Raw genomic sequence first — 16,911 nt, 5'->3', positions numbered from 1 at the left:
AAAGAAGCGATTCGGCGTTAATGCAGTGACACGGGGTCTGCCTTTCACTCTGACATCTGCCAGAGGGCAGCAGACCATTTTTTTGTTTGCAGAGGAACCAATTCTCTCCAAAGCCCCCAGACAACACACACACAGAAGGATTAAATAGACGTGCATCTTTATTAGGGACTCGGACCACAATGCACAGCCGTGCAGATCCTCCGAAGCGCCGCCACCTCAGTGTATGTTCTCCAAACCCTAGAAAACAAATCCACCAAGTGACAGCCGCCTCGGCACCGCGCCCGTCCCCAAACTTTGGGGACAAACGCGCTGCCCTCGGGGGCGCCCTTGGCTGCCCCGAGCCGTGACGGAGCAGGCCGGGCCCCCCGCCACCTGCCTTGGCCTCGTAGTGCTTGCTGCCCCCCGACAGCCGCTTGTCCCTCTGCATCAGCGCCCACTGGTAGGGGTAGCGGGCCACCCTCTTCTCCTGCGGGGCACAGGGGCGAGGGGTCAGGGCGGGCCTCACAGGGCCCGGGGGGGCTAAAGGGGAACCGGGGAGGTCCCGGCCGCGCTGACCTTGCCGCCGCTGGACCAGCGCTGCACGAAGACGGTGGCGAGGCCGGGGACGCTGAGGCAGGCGGCCATGATGGCCATGCCGGGCAGGATCTCGTACCACATCCCCGCCGCCGCTCCGCTCCCTGCCCCTCAGGCGGCCGCTCCCGGCCTGCCCCTCGCGGCCGCGCCGCTTCCGCCGGCCGAGCGGTGCCCGCCGGGAGCTGTAGGCCCGGGCGGGGGCGGGGAGGGCCGGGGACCGGCGGGCCCGGGCGAGGCGCAGCCGCGCGGCCGAGGGGGGCGCTGGGGTTGCGCGGCGCTGCCCCGGGCCCGGCATGAAGGAGGACAAGGAGAACGCCAGGCCCAAGGAGCGCCGCGGGGGGCCCGGGCCCGCCGTCGGGGCCGGGGCCGGGGCCGGCTCGGAGGGCAGGGCCGGCGGCGCCGAGCTGGAGCGGCTGGAGCGGCCCAAGGACAAGAAGGAGGCGCTGAGCAAGGTGCGGCCTGCGCCGGCCCGGCCGTGACGGGGCCTGACGGGGCTGGGGGCGCCTCCGGGGGTGGGGGGGAGCCCAACGGCCGCCCTAATAACGAGCCCGCTACTAACGAGCCCGCTAACGGCCCTAACGGCCCCGCAGGTGGTGATCCGGCGGCTGCCGCCCAGCCTCACCAAGGAGCAGCTGGAGGAGCACCTGCAGCCCCTGCCCGAGCACGACTACTTCGAGTTCTTCGCCAACGACTCCAGGTAGGAGCTCTCCCCCGCCGCGGGTGGGCCCCCGCCAGCCCCCGCTGGCCGCTCAGCCTTGCGCCTCGTCTCTCTCTGCAGCCTGTACCCTCACATGTTCTCGAGAGCCTACATCAACTTCAAAAACCAGGAGGATATCGTGCTCTTCAGGGACCGCTTCGACGGCTACGTCTTCGTTGATCACAAAGGCAAGTGGGCAGCCCGTGGCCGTGTGTTCTCCTCCAGCCTCGTGTGAGCAGTTTGCGTGTGTTGGCTGGGCTCGAGGGGCGGGTGTGAGCTTCCCAGCACACCACCTCTGGTTTCTTGGATGCTTGTTTTCAGTGCCTTAAGTGAACGTGATGCCCTACATCAAAAAAAAACCAACACACCACCCAGGTCAAATATTCTATTCTTTGCAGAAATTAGTCTAGGTTAATTATATATGTAAGTGTGCTAAATCTAGTTAAATGTGGTTCAGGGTAGTACGGTATCAAAATCATTTGTTGTTGGCGAGGCTAATACTTGTGTCGTGCATTGTCATGCCTGAGTACGAAGCCTGCGGAGTGCCAGTGGTGGGTGTTGTTCCTCTCCAAAGAAAAGGAAGCTGAGGCTAGTGCTGTCACCCTCTGTGCCTCGCCTCTACTGTTCTGTATGTTTCTAGCAATATGACCTATTTTTGGTTGCATTTTCATTCAAATTAATATCTTTGGCACTTCAGAACTGAGTGAGCCATTTTGGTTCAGTACAAGGAACGGCTTGTTCCCTGCAGTTGTGGAAGAGACTGCTCTCTGGCAACATTAATCTTGTCAGAAACAAAAACTTAGTTTAATTAATTGGGTAAACACCCAGGTATTTAGTCACTACCTATCTCTTTTCTAAATACCCGTTAGATATTCAGCACAACTCAGTTTCAGTTTTGTAGCTTAGAACAGCTTACGGTGGGTAGCATTAAAACTTGTTAGTCTTTTGCCAGTAGACCTTGAAAATCGCATATTTAGTGCAAGGTTTGTCAGGAGCAGTTGTCTGGGTTTCAGTAGGCGAAAAGTTTCATATTGATCTTTGTTTCTAGTACATGCATTTTAACTTTCATCCATCTAGGTGTTTTATGTGACACAAAGGTCTATTCTTGAGAGCCTGCCTTATTTAGAAGGGTTGCATGACCAGGTTCTCGTAGTGCCTGTGTGTGTTGTGTTTTGTTTTTGTTTTTTAAAAGATGTTACTTTGCAGTTTAACAGCTTACTCGCTGCCTTTGCCATATCAAACAACAATATTAGATTTATTCAGCATTTGCGTTGCAAGATGAAACCTTAAAGCCAGCCTGTAACGTGTGGTTGTTGCATTCTATTGCATGCTGCCAACAGTTGAGGTTTGCCTCAGTTGCCTTAACTTAAAATGTTCTCTTCTGCTTGCACAGTGAATGCATGGTCTGTGGGATGAGGATGCTGTATGGTACAGTGTACCTGGGGTGGCTGAACTGACAGCTGTGGGCAATCTTAAGTCTTGTGCTTCTTTGTTGTTGTGGGTCTGTGAATTTGTTAGTATGTTAACATTGCAGGAGGGTATGTTTCATGAATTTTGCTGTCCCTAAAATTACTTTGGCTAAGCAGCTTTTAAAATGCAAGACTTTTTTTTTTTTTTTTAATGTCATTGCAGTAGTCTCTTCTAGTATTGCATATTCCCGGTGAGGCTCATCTTCCTGTTTTAGCCACGTACACTGTGTTCTATTTCAAATCTGTTCCATATCTATTTTAATGTATTTTTTCCTCTCCTCTTAACAGGTCAGGAATATGCTGCCATAGTAGAGTTTGCACCTTTCCAAAAAGCAGCAAAAAAGAAGAGCAAGAAAAAGGATGCCAAAACTGGGACCATTGAAGATGGTATAACAGCTAGCTAATTTGTTTTGCATGTACAGACTGAAGTCCTACCAGTAGCTGGAATATAACATTTCCAGAATATAACACCATAGCGTGTTGAAAGAATGCTTAATTATATGTGGAGCTTATTACTTCTGCTTTGTCAGCTGCTAATTGGTTAAATGTGATTGTCCCAGACAAACTTAATACAGCAGCTTATTTGAGGATTGCCAGTTCATGGAAAGGCACCATATAAACAACACAATTTGTACAAACCTATTCCAAACTTCCAGCAGTGAACAAGCGGATTCTTTCTCATGCTACAGTGCTTTTTTTTTTTTTTTTTTCCCCTTCTCTCCCCTTCCCCATAGATCCAGAGTACAAGAAGTTTTTGGAAAGTTACAGTGCAGATGATGAAAAGTTAACCTCCACTCCTGAAACCTTGTTGGAGGAAATAGAGGCAAGAAACAAAGAGCTAATAGGTATGGAAATCTATGTACTGTAGTTACATTTTCCTAGAGCACAAAGAAACATACGTGGTGTAATTTGAAGCTGTGATTTCTCAACCTTGAAGAGTCTGTATTCTTTTGTACGCTTGTTTACTTGGTATTGTTAAACCTTTAGGCTAATATTATTCAGTGTGCTTTCTCTTGCTCCTATGATCTAAATTCACACCTTTATTTGAATTTTATAAGATAATCTTCCTGTTTTAAACTGCTAGTCAGATGTTAGTTAGTCAGATAAGTCTGTGAAGTGGCTGCATTTCAGGGAGATGCAGTGATGTTCCATGCAGGCACACGAGAAGTTCTATTCTGGTTGAGTAAAATGGACCAGAAGAAGAAGAATCTTTTTCTTAAGCATGTCAGCATGTTTACAGGTATGTTTTTTCAAAGTGAGGGAAGCTGAGAAAATCATAATGCAGACTAAATATCCCTTTATAGATAGGTATGCTGGTTTACAGACTAATATCCAAATTCATTGAATTGTAATTATTGTCATTGTTTTAGGATAGCAATGGAATACTTATTGCACTGCTGTGTTGTGTGAGAGAGATTGCATATTCCATAAAGCTTCTTCATAGCATGTAGAGTTTTGCTATAGGTATTGCAGTATTGGATAAAATATCGTTTACATTTGCTTTCATATATTCTCTAGCTAAAAAGACTACTCCCTTATTGAACTTCTTGAAAAATAAACAGGTAAGACTTCTCTCCAGAATCTTCTTGTTGCCTGCAGATGCATTAATTTGCTCCTTTAGAGTATGAATATGTATAATACGTATTTTGCAAGGTATAAATTGGTATGTTTCTGCTCTTCCTTTTAAAGAAAAAGCTTTCAGCCCAAATTCCTTGTTAATATATGGTTCACGCTATTAGAGTGCTGGCCTTTGTATTAATGGTGGCGCTTTATGCACGTTCTGGTCACAGCTAGCAGTGTGCTAGATGTTTCTGTGGCGTTGCAAAACCAGATTCCGTTTTAATGCAGTTGTGGCTGAGGTCCTTGTAGATGATCTTTCTCCTGGCACGTATCATTTTAACTTTTAGCAATGGAGAAAATCACTGATCAGTCAGATTTAGCTAAAATCAGAATGATAAAGGCTAAGTCTAATGTTTATTTCCTTTCATAAGTCTTGACTTGTACAGTTTTTAAAAAACAAAACCACAACAAAACTGCTGCAAAAATTCAGGTTCACAACAGTGCGATAGAGACAACAACATGTTTTTCTTTAATAATAGGGACAGTTTTGAAATGAGTTATTTTCTGATGGAATACTCCATCGCTTTGTAGCAAGATATCCTGTTGGCCTTAAAGGGATGTTTTCTATAATAAAAATGCACTGTTTCTCTCTTTTCTTTTCTTTTCTTTTCTTTTTTTTTTTTTTTTTTTTTTTTTTTTTTTTTTTTTACAAACACAGAGACTGAGGGAGGAGAAAAGAGAGGAGAGGAGGAGGAGAGAACTGGAAAGAAAAAGACAAAGAGAAGAAGAAAGAAGAAAATGGAAAGAGGAGGAGAGAAGGAAGAGAAAAGAAGCAGAAAAACTGAAGAAAGTAGACAGATGTCCAGAAAAAGAAAGAGACAGATCAAAAGAAGAACCAAAGATTAAGGTCTAGAACAGTTCTTTATTATAAACTGTTACATTCCCTTTCCCCTATTATTTGTATATCAGTCTTTCAAAATGTGCTTTGAGTATTGTGTGAAGAAACACATGGGTTTGGTGTTAGCAAATGACCACTTTTTTTGTAACACTCAGTATTAGGCATTGTAAAAGTTAACATGCTGTAATGCTTCATAGTACTATTTAAAGCTTTTGTCATGTGACTGTTGTACATGCTGTGGTGAACAGACTCGTGAATTTACTATGGAATAGAGACTATTCTTAAGCTTCTTAACATGGCGTGTTTTAGGAGAAAAACCCTAGCCTGCTGTGTGGATTACGCTTACTCATACACTCCAGCTTTTAGAAGTACTGCGATTTGCAGTAATGTTAATGTATATTTCCTACTGGACTGTGGTTCCTTTGATGCAATTTCGGTGTTGTGCCAAACAGTATGTGTTAGAGTGAGCTTTTTAGTTGAGACTTCTGTTTTCTTTGTAGCTACTTAAGAAGCCTGAAAAAGATGAAAAAGACTTGGAGAAAAAGGAAAAATCCAAGAAACTGGAAAAAGAGACTCTGAGGGAGGAAAAAAATGCGAGTAGTGCATCTGCCAAACGATCTGATGGGGAGACAAAAGAAGAGAAGGCAAAAAAGTATTCTAGTACTTGCTATAAATATCTATATGTATATATAACTTGTTTCCTGATCATACTGAAGGTCAGGCTGCTCTGCCATGACCGTGTTTTGAAATTCTTTTCAAATCATTTTCCTGATAGAAGGCCTGGGATGTGTTCTCTGTGGCTGTGCACATCCCCATGATTACAAGAAGCTGTGTGAATTACCCGGTATTTCTTCACTAGTGGACAAATTTGAATATTTTTGCAACTTTCTCTAGGAGCTCTGCAAGAGAAGCCCAGGTGTAGAGGACCTACAACAGGCCGCGGGCACAATCCTTGCAATGAGAATTATAACCGTGGCAAGAGGAGAGGCATACTCCAGTTACTAGTCCCTTTTAAGTCTTGTAAAAGTTCAGAGTGGAAAGTCTAATTCTCAACAGCTCCATGATCTGCTCAAGGTTCAGTGCTGCCATGTGAGGCAGAGAAATTGAGGTGCTTTCCAAAGCCAGAGGAAACTCAGCCAGCTATGTGAGCAGAAGGCTAAGAAATGCTAGCACTCAGTGCCATCTCTGGTTACCGTGCATGACTCGGGTTAGGACAGTTTCCCAAAAGCTCCCTAGAACCTACCAATCTCTCGTCTTCATATTGCAAATTTACACCAGTATTACATTGATCTCCCAGCTCTGTTTGATGAATCTTTTGAGCTTCATTTTCAGTTTTGTTTTCATACAGATCAGAAGATGAGTGTGTAAAGGACTACAGGGACCGAGATAGAGATTTTGAAAGAGACAGAGAATATGAGAGAGCACAGAGGGAGAAACTGAGACGCCAGGAAGAAGAGCGTCGGAGGCAGAAAGAGCGCTTTGAGAAAGAGAAGGTTTTTAGAAGAAAAGAGGAAGAGGTGAAAAAGGAAAGAGACTTGCTCAGAGAAAAGGGAAAGAAAAGTGATCTTACAGACTTTACCAGCGGCATGGACAAATCTGAGAAAGTAACCAAAGACGATAAAAAAGAGGATACAATTAAGAGGGATCGTATCAGAAACAAGGTGCTGGGTTTCTTTAAATTCATGTGCTAATTCATAGGGGCCAGTATGTATTTTAGGATAAATACACTTAAGGAAAGAACCATGTGGTTTCTGTGAAACTTTTCCATGTTAATGTAACAAAGTTTGCCCCTGCTAGAAAGTTTCCACACGTTTACTAAATTTTGTGATTTTTTTTTTTGTTCCTGTCACTGTATAGGAATTAAGCCAAGGTAGTAGGCTAAATTATAAATGCACTGATTTCACTTTATTTGATGATTTTTGCCAGCAGGCTTGATCCTTAAGGTGTCAGTAGAGCATCAGTAATTCTATTTGTGTATCTTTGCTGATGCTATGCATGCCTGAAAAGACATCTCAACATGAGAGTGACAACAGTTTCCTCCAAAACAGGGACAATTCTGCTACATGCAGAATGACAGAATAAACTCATGATAGTATAAACTCAGGGTATAATGTCTTGAGTTCAGTTTTGTTTGATCTGGGAGTCTGCTTTTGCAGGATTAGTACATAAGTTCTGTGTCACTTGAGACATTATTGGATACAAATGAAACTCAAAAGTTTTGGAGGAACTTTAAAGTTGGTCTGTATTCTAAGAGAGGGGGAACTCGTCTGTCAAAAGTAAATAACACATAATTTCAACCATGAGCAGTGTTCTTTGTGGCTTGAACAGGAACGGCCTTGATTCAAGACAATTGAAGTTGCATTGCCACTTTGGTGGAATAATAGCTTAGAACATCTTGAAAAGTTTGAAATTAAGCCATTTTTAATCTTGCTGATGCCATAATAACCATGAGAGCACTGAGGCTATGAAAGGGTCTAAATAGCTTTGATTTATTTCAGGATCGTCCAGCAATGCAGCTGTACCAGCCAGGAGCCCGAAGCCGAAGCAGATTGTGTCAGTACGAAGACAGTGCTGCCAAGCCGACAGATCAGGGAGCGGATAAGAAACAAGAGAGTGAGACCAGTAACATGAAGGAAGAGGAGTGACTAGCATGCAGGCCTTATGTGTTCTGACTGTCTGTGCAGCCAAAGAGCATGTACTACGCAATCCAGAAGTGCCTTCGAAGCGAAGAAGGAACAAAGGAAGAAGAGGGGGTGTTGCGCTGTTGGATGTTTCTGGCTAAAGAACCTCAGTTGTAGATTCGGAATTTGAAATGTGTTCTCATTTGTATTTTCAGTTATTTGAGTTTATTTTCCCAGCATCTAACTACAACAGAGAAGAGAATCTTTGCAAAGTAGAAAGACTTTGTGGCCTTAAGTTTGATATTAAATGAGTCATGCAGTCAGGAGGAGATGACACCTGGATCTAATGCCAGAGCTTTACTGTAAAGCAATCAGAGCCAGTGTTTGATGCACTTAAAGCAGAGCAAGCTTGAAGTGGCACGGAGTTAATGTGGGTGTTACTGTGTCGTGTGGTGCTCCTACCTGAGACTGTGTTAGCTAAATTGTATTGCTCTAGCACTGAGACAGGTATGCAGGCGGTGGTGGCTGAGGTACCAGTGAAATAGAGCCCTCTGCTCGTGAAAAGAGAACATCTGGAATTGCATAAAGACCTTAGGAAGGGAGAGACCTTCCTGAGGCCTCTGAATTAATTAATTTATCCAGAGAACCACTTGAGTTGGAGTGTATGAATAAGCTGGCTTAGTATTGGATACTTGTTGACAAATTCTCATGTAAAGTCTACCTACACTGAAATGCTTATTTTTAATCACCTGTAGTTGTATGTCGGGTTCTTTTCAAGCGTTCTCCCTTGTCTGGAGCCTGAAACACTCCCGCACTCCTGCCCTCTTGGTGCCCGCTCCCCTTCCCCTCTAATTCAAAGTATTGTCTTACAGCCGAGAAAGAGAACTTCACCAGTAGCAGCTCCTTATAAGCTCGCGAATTTTAGCCATAGCGATTTTTTTGTACCGAACCCAATAAACTCGCACAAACTCTTGCCGCCGCCGTCCCTCTCTCAGCTCCGCCGGGCCGCCAGGAGGCGCCGGGCCGGGCCCGCGCCCATCTTGTCGCCGCCATCGTCAGCGCCTCCTCCCGCTCGGGCCGCCCCTTCCGCCGCCGCCATCGCCGGGACGCCAGGCACAGCACCGCCATGGTGAGACCCCCGGCAGCTATCCGCCGCCATCCGCCGCCCCGGGACGGGACGGGGCTCCCCCGGGGGCGGCGGGGACACGGCGGGGCGGGGGGCGCCGCATCGGGCCTTCCCTCACCGCCCGCGAAATGGCGGCTCCCTCACGGCGCCCTCATAGCGCCTCACGGCCCGGCACGGCACCTCACAGCCCCCTCACGGCTCCTCAGAGCCCTCACGGCCCTTCACAGCCCCCTCACGGTCCATCACATCCCCTCGTGGCCCCTCATGGCCCCTCACATCCCCTCGTGTCCCCTCAGCCCGTCCCGGCCCCCTCCCACAGCACTAACAGCCGCTCTCTTGCAGTCGTCCCACAAGACGTTCAAGATCAAGCGCTTCCTCGCGAAGAAGCAGAAGCAAAACCGGCCCATCCCGCAGTGGATCCGCATGAAAACAGGCAATAAGATCAGGTAACGAGGCCGGCCCCTGTGCTCCAGGGAGCTGCACGGGCCCTAAAGCAGGCGGCCTGTGTGATGTGGGACGGCGTTGAGCGTGTCACAGCGTTCGTATGTGCAAAAGTGCAATTTCATGTGATTACCGTACAAGTATTTTAGGGGCAGATCACCGAGTTCTGTTGTCCCACTGTGTTTTCTTGAGGCTGTGTGGGGCTCCTATGTCTTGTCATCCTGTAGCAGTTATTTTATTTCAGTTCTCTGTCAGTAGCTACAGATGTTATGAAGGCATAAAAGTGTGAGCTGAACACATGGATGATTTATTCCAGAGTTTTTGCTTTGGCAGCCACTCTGCTCCTGATGCTCCTCATCGCCTTTTCCCTCTCTCCCAGCTGTCTGTCCTTCTGCATCCTCAAGAAACAGTACCTTGCACAAAGCAGGTGTTCTGGGATGGATATGGTGTGTAGGGAAGCAAAAGTCTAGTTGGGTTTAGGGATTATAAAACTGACAGTTTAAGATCCTCGACTCACTGCTGTGGAATTCGTTTGAAGGAGTTCCAGTGAATTTAAGGAAGCGTGATAAGAGAATGCTGCAGAATACTAGATAAATGTGAGGTGTACGAAAGGTGGTACCTATCCAAGCCCTTTGGCTTACAAGTACTGTCTAGTCACGTGCAGCCAGCTCTGTAGCTTGTATGCTTCCCTGTCTAGACTTCTTAGAGGGAATAGGATTCTTTCTCCCAGATTTATTTATTTATTTTTTCTAAGTAGTGAGGAGAGTGATAGTAGCAGTGGTTGCCACAGGCAGTGAGGCAGCACACCCAGGTTCTGTCCTTTCGCATTTGTTAACTCATTTCTTTCTGGGAAAGATCAAAGTTGTGTGCCCAAACTTTGTTTTCCAGATACCGACTTAAAAAGGGCTTCTGTTTTGGCTGAATTGCAGTGCTTTGAAATATCGTATTATGGGGCAAAGCCATTAATTTTTGTCTTGTCTTCAATACCTCAGTCGTCAGTTTTATTCCAAACTGTGTGCTAAAGCAGGCTGCAATTGCAGTGCTTCATTCTGTGGGAGTACTGCCATTTCCCTGCTGAGAGTAACTCTGTTAATGTTGTCTTTGGTTTTACCTACACATTGGTGAAACCGTTCATCCTTAACATGTACATCTCTTGTGGTACATAAATTAATATACAAGCCTTCTTGGAAGAATCATGGAATCACAGAGTGGTTTGGGTTGGAAGGGACCTTAAAGTCCCCCAGTTCCACCCCACTGCCATGGGCAGGGCCACCTCCCACCAGACCATGTCACCCAAGCCCCATCCAGCCTGGCCTTGAACACTTCCGGGGTGAGGGTGTTTTCCATATACTACTCTTCCATGGTTTGGACAAAAATAATGATTTCTGTTTTGGACTATGAATTTGCATTAACAAGGTAGCATTCATTATCATTGGACAATCAATAAACGTTTTGTCTCCAAAAGACAAGGCAGAATATTGATGTGCCAGTGCTAATGCATCTCTCTCTAGACATGTTTCTCTCTCAGAAACCCTTTCTCAGGGTTTAGATTCTGTTGCAGTAGCATCGTAATTAGTGAATGAAGAAAATAAACTGATGGAAATTTGATTAAAAACCAGTACGAAGTTGATTTTTATTGGCAGCTTGTGACTGTAGCATGTAAAAAAAGATTTCTGTCCTTTACTGCTGAACTAATTGAAGGTGTTTTTGGTCCACCTGGATCTTCAAGTGTGCATTTTGCTAACTTCCACTGCTTTTGTCTTAGGTACAACTCCAAAAGGAGACACTGGAGAAGGACCAAACTGGGCTTGTAAGAGAGACTGTCTCCTGGGAACTCTAATAACACTTGTCTTTCTGCGTCAGATTGATCCACCCCCACACACTGCTGGCCATCCCCTCAGTCATTCCTTCTGTAGTGTTGGACTGCCCAGTTGTTTTTGTATGAACGGGTTTGTTAGTGATTGGAACGGGAATAATCTCGAGGTGGTTGCCATCTGAAACATGAAGACCGTGTTCTATTAGTGTTCTTTCTTTCAGGCATCCTAAGTGTTGACAGTGTATGAGCTTGTTAATAAACATGGACCTGAATGACCTGGCTGAACTGATTTCATATGTATGTGGTGGGATAGCAACACAGAGAATAAAGGCAACGTTACTAGGAACATAATCGTACCTAGCAGGAGAAACCATCAGCTCTTTCCAGATAGATTGGGTCTTTTCACTTACTGTAGCTCTTAGCAATGCGTACCAATTTTTGAAGAAAAGGGGTAAACATCAAAACTGATTTTAAAACTGTTAGTTTGAAGAAAATATTTTATTAGACAAATGGTAGGGAAAAAACAACAGTCCTTTGGAGAATCTGCGGGTTTGAAAAAGGCAGACTTTGTGATCCACAGCTTGAATGGCTGCAGTAGCTGAGGTATCAGTGTCTGATCGGTTAACACCGGAGAAAACTGGGTCACATTTTGGGTTAGTTCTAGGAAACGTCACTAAGCAAAGTAAGCAGCATTGCCAGAGTGTGCTAAAGATGTGTCTGCGTATCTCCACCGGTTTCATTTGATGGAGCTGCAAAACAAAGCGCGTTGGGAAGGTTTCTCTGGGTAAGATGGCTTCCTGCGTGAGGGTCTCCAGTTACCACCACGCTGACATGGGTGTCCACAGCGGCTGCCTCTTCACAGCTGCCACTTCCCCGATACCTCCCACGTAACCGTTTTCAGCACCTGGGGGTAGACCACAGTATAGCACAGCTAGGCCCTGCTGCTCGTTCAGGTGACAGTAGGTAACAATCTGCTGCTCGGTTTTGTTTGGAGCTCTGTTATGGCTGGATCAGGTTGGTCTTGATGCCAGCCACAGGGGCAGCTGAATTAAAAAATTCTCAGCAGAGTGACAGCAAGGTGTGCTCAGAGGGCGAGTTACCAGCTATTTAGAAAAGAAAAGAGGAAAGGAATAAACTGAGCAGTTGGCTCCCCAGTGGCTGCATTTACTGCTCTCAGGTGTGGCTGCAGCAAAGCCCCTCCTGAGGCTGAGCGCTGCGAAGCGCTCCGGTGCTGTTTGGGTTCAGCCTGCCGCAGTGCCTCAGGTCCGAGGTGGCAGCTTCCTGAGGAAGTCTGCCTGCCACACCTGCGTTTTCATGTCGAAAGTAAATAACGCTGGGCCGCAGCATATGCCAGGCGCACAAAGATGCATACTAAATGTGCTTTGCTCAGATCTCGTGTCAGTCTCTCCCTCTTAAGTGGTGTTTCTCTGAGCACAGGAAGGCAAGGCTGGGATTTTTAACAGCTTCAGGATGCTTCGGGGTATCTCTTAGCTTCTTTTCCTGTCTGATAATAGTCTAGATAACGTCTAGTTTCTACTTTATCATCAGGGGGAAGCGGTAAGTCACTGCAACAGGAAAGAAGCAAAGAGCGTTGCCAGAGATGTTTCAAAATGCTTCAAAGTTGTTGCAGCAGATGCCCATGTACTTCTTCTATCGCGGTAAAAAACACGTTTACCCCCATGTTTGTTAAAAAATCATCTCTGTGCTCTTCTCTAAACACAAGCACATGTTTAGAAGAGGCAGCAGTGATGAGGATTGAAGCTCGGCCCTGGAGGCCTGCTAGCTGTGTTGCTGTGCCTGCACGGCCAGACAGAGCTGCCCCCAAAGTTTCTCTTTAATTGTGTCCATTAAGACCTGGCTGATGAGGGGAAAAGTAATTTTTATGGACCTGAGAACGGAAAGAGACATTTTTCTACATGGCATTTGTGGGAAAGCTTTCCTAAGCAATAGATCAAAATGTTTATTACTGCCCCCCTCCCCCCTTTCTGTCACTGCCGTGCTACTTTTATCGGCCAGAGCTGCTTGGGAAAGCAACCCCTCGTGGTGTCCTTCCCCATTTGACTGAAACTGCATTTCAAATGGGGCATTAAGGGGTAATATGAGGAAAATTCAGCACAGATTAAAATTTGGTTAAACTGAAGCTTCTGGAGAACCTTAACCAACACAAATACCTTTGAGATAATTTCTCTTGTGGCAGCTCCCTGCCCTTTCCTTCCCAATGAGACTTCTGGGGGGCGGATCAGGGATTTCATGCTAACCTTGGACCGGAACAGGGCTTCAAACCAATGACCAAAGACAAGGGAAAAAAAGCTGCCTTTAGGGGGGTTTTGGTTGGCTCTCAAAGGGAGACAAATACTAGAAATCATACAGATTGAGCAGTAGCATTTGACAGTTAAATTTTACTTGTGAATGGAGAATTCAAGTCCAGGTTTCCTGGTGGAGCATGACTAAGCTGCCGTTAGCAGTGCCAAGGAAACGGCTCCTTCAAGGTTATTCTCACTAATTCCAGTGTTTACTTTGGGACTTACTCAGAGGAGGATGTAAGGCGATGCCGTGCTCTCCCTAGCAGCACGCTGGTGTGAAGGGATGATGGCAGAGGACTAACAGATCAAAAAATGCACCCACCTGTCTTATCAACAGCACTTCGGTTACCAGACCTAAAGATTACAGGTACTTTGGCTTTGGTGCTTTTCAGAGTTTGTGCAGATTTAACAAGGTGTTAGAAGCCAGCCTGCCTTCCCCTGGCGTGGATGTGGCCAGAGAAGGTACAAAAGGAGCTGTGTCACCATGCTCTTTAATCTGTTAGTTAAAGCATCACAAAACCTGTGCAGATCAGGTATTAAATCCACTCCCAGAATGTCTGGTATGTCTCAGCTGCTGACCTCACTGATTAACAATCCGTCTGGACACTTGTATCTGTACATCCAGGCACTGGAGCACCACTGAGTCACCTGGAGGCCATTCTTCGTGTACCATCCACTGCTGACTGGATCATTCCTGTGTCCAAGCAGCATTTCAGAGCACAGTCTGAAGATAAATGGGGTTAGCTCAGGGTGTGTGGGACCCACAGGCTGAAGTTCCCCTGAGGGAGGTTATCTGCACATCTTTCTGCATTGAGGTGTTGGTTCACCTGTGCAGCAAGGCCAGAGATGGGCTCAATTCCCGTGTGCACCTCTGCAGAGCCTCAGGAAGGTGCCAGAAAGAGCCCTCAGCTCCCCTCCCCTCTCCGTGAGGGCTGCTGCTCTGGGAAAAGGAACAGAAACTCCCTAGCTGCAGTTTGAGAATCGCTTCTCAAATCAGGCTGCTATTTAAGGGGGCAGAAATCACCTCTGGCTGCTGAAAAAGAGGAAGATGGCAGTTGTTTTTCTGAAGATGGTTTGAAGCAGCCTTGGCCTTCCGAGAATGTGCAAAACAAGTCGAAACGAGCTGGGTAGAGCTGCGTGTGGCGAACAAAATGCTACCAAGCGAGCAGAGCCTTGGCCCTTTTCATGCAGTTAGGGGTGCACTCAGTGCTGTGCTGCTGTAGAGGTAGAAACAGAGATAATATATTGTGGACTTCATACAGCTCTGAGCCCTGAGAAACTGGCAACTCCAGCTTTTCCTTTACTGAGAACCAGCTTTATCTTCTGTAAACAAACAGCAACCCAAAGGAAACACAGGTGGCAGAGATCTTGGATGTCACAGGGAGCTAACGAGTGTTTACAGCTCAGCACTGTCTGCTTTTCCGTACCTGCCCTCCCTGCCAGCAGGGAAGCGTGAAAAAGAAAAGGGGGGGGAAGGGTTGTTTTTGAAGCACAGGTTGCTTTTCCACTGTCTGCCCAGCACCAGGTCTGTGACAATTCAGAGTATGGTTGTGAAATGTTTAATTACATTCTGCCAGTGTCTCAGTCCGGGCACCCAAGAAACAATGACGAGTCCAACCTCACAGCATCGCTGGGAGCCAGGGCAGAGCAACGGCTTCATTTTACAGATGGGAAAATCCAGTCCCCGACTCGTTGCATGACCCAGCCAAGGTCACAGAAAGAGTCTGCCAGTGACCTAGGAAGGGCAGCATGAATTTCCTCCCCCGAGCCCCCAGCACAGGACACCATGTCCCCTCCTGGACCCCCCAGGGGCATGTGCAGCCCCCGGTGCCTGTGACAGGAGGGCTGCAGCATCCCAAGCCCCCCTTGCAGCCTGGTACGGGGGAGCACACCACAGCAAGGGCGCTCCTGGATCCTCCAAAGCAGGGCAGGATGCATTTTGGAGGTGCCTGATGGCCTCCCACACCTCCCACACCCATTCAGATGGCACAGCCCCAGGAGAGCCACGGTGCCCCCATGCAGGGGCTTAATCCTGGCTTGGCTGGGACTCGGCGCACCAACCCCGTGCCAAGTTCTCAGCTCACCACAGGCTTGTCCAGCCGCTATTCAGCGCAGGTTTCCAGGCGACAAGGCCCTGAGGCACTTCAGCGCTCATGGAAGAAGGTGAACGCCTGTTTGACAAAGCCCCAGAGGGTCGACAGGCTGCGGGGTTGCTGGGTTTTCCCCCCAGCCCCGAAATCCACACAGTCCCTCCCTGCCATGGCCTCTCCGGATGACTTACAGTTGTTGTTGGTGTTGCAAATGTGCAGCTGGGCCAAGTCCTCCTCCAAGGCCCCCGCCAGCTCCTTCAGCTCCCTGGGAGCATCCACCCTCAGGTACTGCCAGGCCTTGCGCCCGCTGTGGTCCCTGCAGCTGGTGTCCGCCCCGTAAGCTCCCACCAGCAGCTTGATGAGCAGCTCGTGGCCCTGCAGGGCGGCCAGGTGCAAGGGGGTGAGCCCACCACTGGCGGCGGGGATGTTGACGTTGACGGGATAGCCCTTCTTCTGGGCGTGGGCGACCACCTCGATGAAGCTCTCGTGGTGGCCGTGCTTGGCGAGCCAGTGCAGGGCGGTGAAGCCCGTCACGAAGTCTTTCCTGGTCAGCAGGCTGGGCTCCAGGTCCAGCAGCCTGACGATGTTCTCCGCGTCGCCTTGGGCCACCGTCAGCAGCCACTCGTGCTCCAGAGGGTCCAAGGCCAGGGACAGCACCTCGGGGCTGTGCTCCGGAGCCTCCTGCTCCTGGTTCTGCGCCGGGGCGCTGCGCTTCGTGCTGCTCTGCAGGATTCCCTTCAGCTCCTTCCTCCGGGTGCTGCCGGGGCCCGCGGCCGCCCTGCCCCAGCTCCCGCCGGGCTCTGCCGCCTGCGGGGCCTGCGGGGCCTGCGGCCGCTCCCTGCTCCCCGCCGCGCCCGGCCACAGGTGGGACACCCGGGCCACGGCCCCGCCGGGCGGCTCCGGGCGCACGAAGCCCCGGGGGGTCCCCGCCGCCGCCGCCGCCCCCCGCCGCTCCGCCGAGCCCCCGGGCTGCTCCCGCTCCCTCCGGGCCATGCCTCTGAGGGAGCGCCCGGCCCCGCACCTGCCGCCGGCCCCGCGACCTTTGGCCGCGCCGCGGCGGGCACCGGGCGCCCTCCTCCGGGCACCGGCAGGCGGCGGTGGAGGCTCCCGGCGCTGCCCCCCCCCGCCGGGACCATCCCCGGGACAGCCGGGGCCGAGCCCCGCCGCCGGGAGGGGCCCGGGCGGGACCCGGGAGGGGCCGGGACTGGGGCCGCCGCCCCCCCCCCCTCCTCGCCTCAGCCCGCCCCGCGCCCCCCTCAGCCCGGACCGCACCACCTGCGGCAGCCGCGGGGGGGGCCGCCCGCTCCCAGCGCCTCA

The 16,911-nt window shown here is 48.9% G+C and overlaps 4 protein-coding genes across 4 annotated transcripts; 2 read left to right on the top strand and 2 right to left on the bottom strand.

Moving 5' to 3' along the window:
• Positions 1-140: 140 nt before the first annotated feature.
• NDUFA1 (NADH:ubiquinone oxidoreductase subunit A1) lies at positions 141-747 on the bottom strand. The gene is made up of 3 exons (XM_084534825.1): positions 556-747; positions 377-466; positions 141-237 (listed from the first exon to the last, which is right to left on the bottom strand). The coding sequence occupies exons 1-3, from the start codon at positions 655-657 to the stop codon at positions 217-219; spliced, it is 213 nt and encodes a 70-aa protein (XP_084390951.1). The 5' UTR covers positions 658-747; the 3' UTR covers positions 141-216.
• Positions 729-8,791, top strand: UPF3B (UPF3B regulator of nonsense mediated mRNA decay). The gene is made up of 10 exons (XM_084534792.1): positions 729-1,025; positions 1,164-1,270; positions 1,352-1,458; positions 3,028-3,126; positions 3,474-3,584; positions 4,258-4,301; positions 5,018-5,206; positions 5,698-5,849; positions 6,546-6,858; positions 7,696-8,791. The coding sequence occupies exons 1-10, from the start codon at positions 867-869 to the stop codon at positions 7,840-7,842; spliced, it is 1,428 nt and encodes a 475-aa protein (XP_084390918.1). The 5' UTR covers positions 729-866; the 3' UTR covers positions 7,843-8,791.
• On the top strand, positions 7,696-11,477 carry RPL39 (ribosomal protein L39). Its single transcript, XM_084534826.1, has 3 exons — positions 7,696-8,947; positions 9,287-9,390; positions 11,151-11,477. The coding sequence occupies exons 1-3, from the start codon at positions 8,945-8,947 to the stop codon at positions 11,197-11,199; spliced, it is 156 nt and encodes a 51-aa protein (XP_084390952.1). The 5' UTR covers positions 7,696-8,944; the 3' UTR covers positions 11,200-11,477.
• A 203-nt stretch (positions 11,478-11,680) lies between these two features.
• SOWAHD (sosondowah ankyrin repeat domain family member D) lies at positions 11,681-16,799 on the bottom strand. Its single transcript, XM_084534808.1, has 2 exons — positions 15,786-16,799; positions 11,681-12,105 (listed from the first exon to the last, which is right to left on the bottom strand). The coding sequence occupies exons 1-2, from the start codon at positions 16,585-16,587 to the stop codon at positions 12,017-12,019; spliced, it is 891 nt and encodes a 296-aa protein (XP_084390934.1). The 5' UTR covers positions 16,588-16,799; the 3' UTR covers positions 11,681-12,016.
• Between the last annotated feature and the right edge of the window lie 112 nt (positions 16,800-16,911).

Source organism: Aythya ferina, assembly GCF_964211825.1.
Source record: "Aythya ferina genome assembly, chromosome: 13".
NCBI classification, from domain to species: domain Eukaryota; kingdom Metazoa; phylum Chordata; class Aves; order Anseriformes; family Anatidae; genus Aythya; species Aythya ferina.
Note: the sequence above shows the minus strand (reverse complement) of the source record. Positions and strands in the feature narration are given on the sequence as shown.

What these genes read in the sequence shown, in the direction of transcription:
- NDUFA1 (XM_084534825.1), bottom strand. Translation starts at nt 657, where the DNA reads ATGTGGTACGAGATCCTGCCCGGCATGGCCATCATGGCCGCCTGCCTC. An exon ending in GCTGGTCCAGCGGCGGCAAG is followed by an intron (nt 467 to 555) that starts GTCAGCGCGGCC and finishes TGTGCCCCGCAG; the next exon opens with GAGAAGAGGGTGGCCCGCTA. An exon ending in GCAAGCACTACGAGGCCAAG is followed by an intron (nt 238 to 376) that starts GCAGGTGGCGGG and finishes TTTGTTTTCTAG; the next exon opens with GGTTTGGAGAACATACACTG.
- UPF3B (XM_084534792.1), top strand. Translation starts at nt 867, where the DNA reads ATGAAGGAGGACAAGGAGAACGCCAGGCCCAAGGAGCGCCGCGGGGGG. An exon ending in AAGAAACAAAGAGCTAATAG is followed by an intron (nt 3,585 to 4,257) that starts GTATGGAAATCT and finishes TATATTCTCTAG; the next exon opens with CTAAAAAGACTACTCCCTTA. An exon ending in AAGAAGAACCAAAGATTAAG is followed by an intron (nt 5,207 to 5,697) that starts GTCTAGAACAGT and finishes TTTTCTTTGTAG; the next exon opens with CTACTTAAGAAGCCTGAAAA.
- RPL39 (XM_084534826.1), top strand. An exon ending in AAAACAGGCAATAAGATCAG is followed by an intron (nt 9,391 to 11,150) that starts GTAACGAGGCCG and finishes CTTTTGTCTTAG; the next exon opens with GTACAACTCCAAAAGGAGAC.
- SOWAHD (XM_084534808.1), bottom strand. Translation starts at nt 16,587, where the DNA reads ATGGCCCGGAGGGAGCGGGAGCAGCCCGGGGGCTCGGCGGAGCGGCGG. An exon ending in TTGCAACACCAACAACAACT is followed by an intron (nt 12,106 to 15,785) that starts GTAAGTCATCCG and finishes GTCTACCCCCAG; the next exon opens with GTGCTGAAAACGGTTACGTG.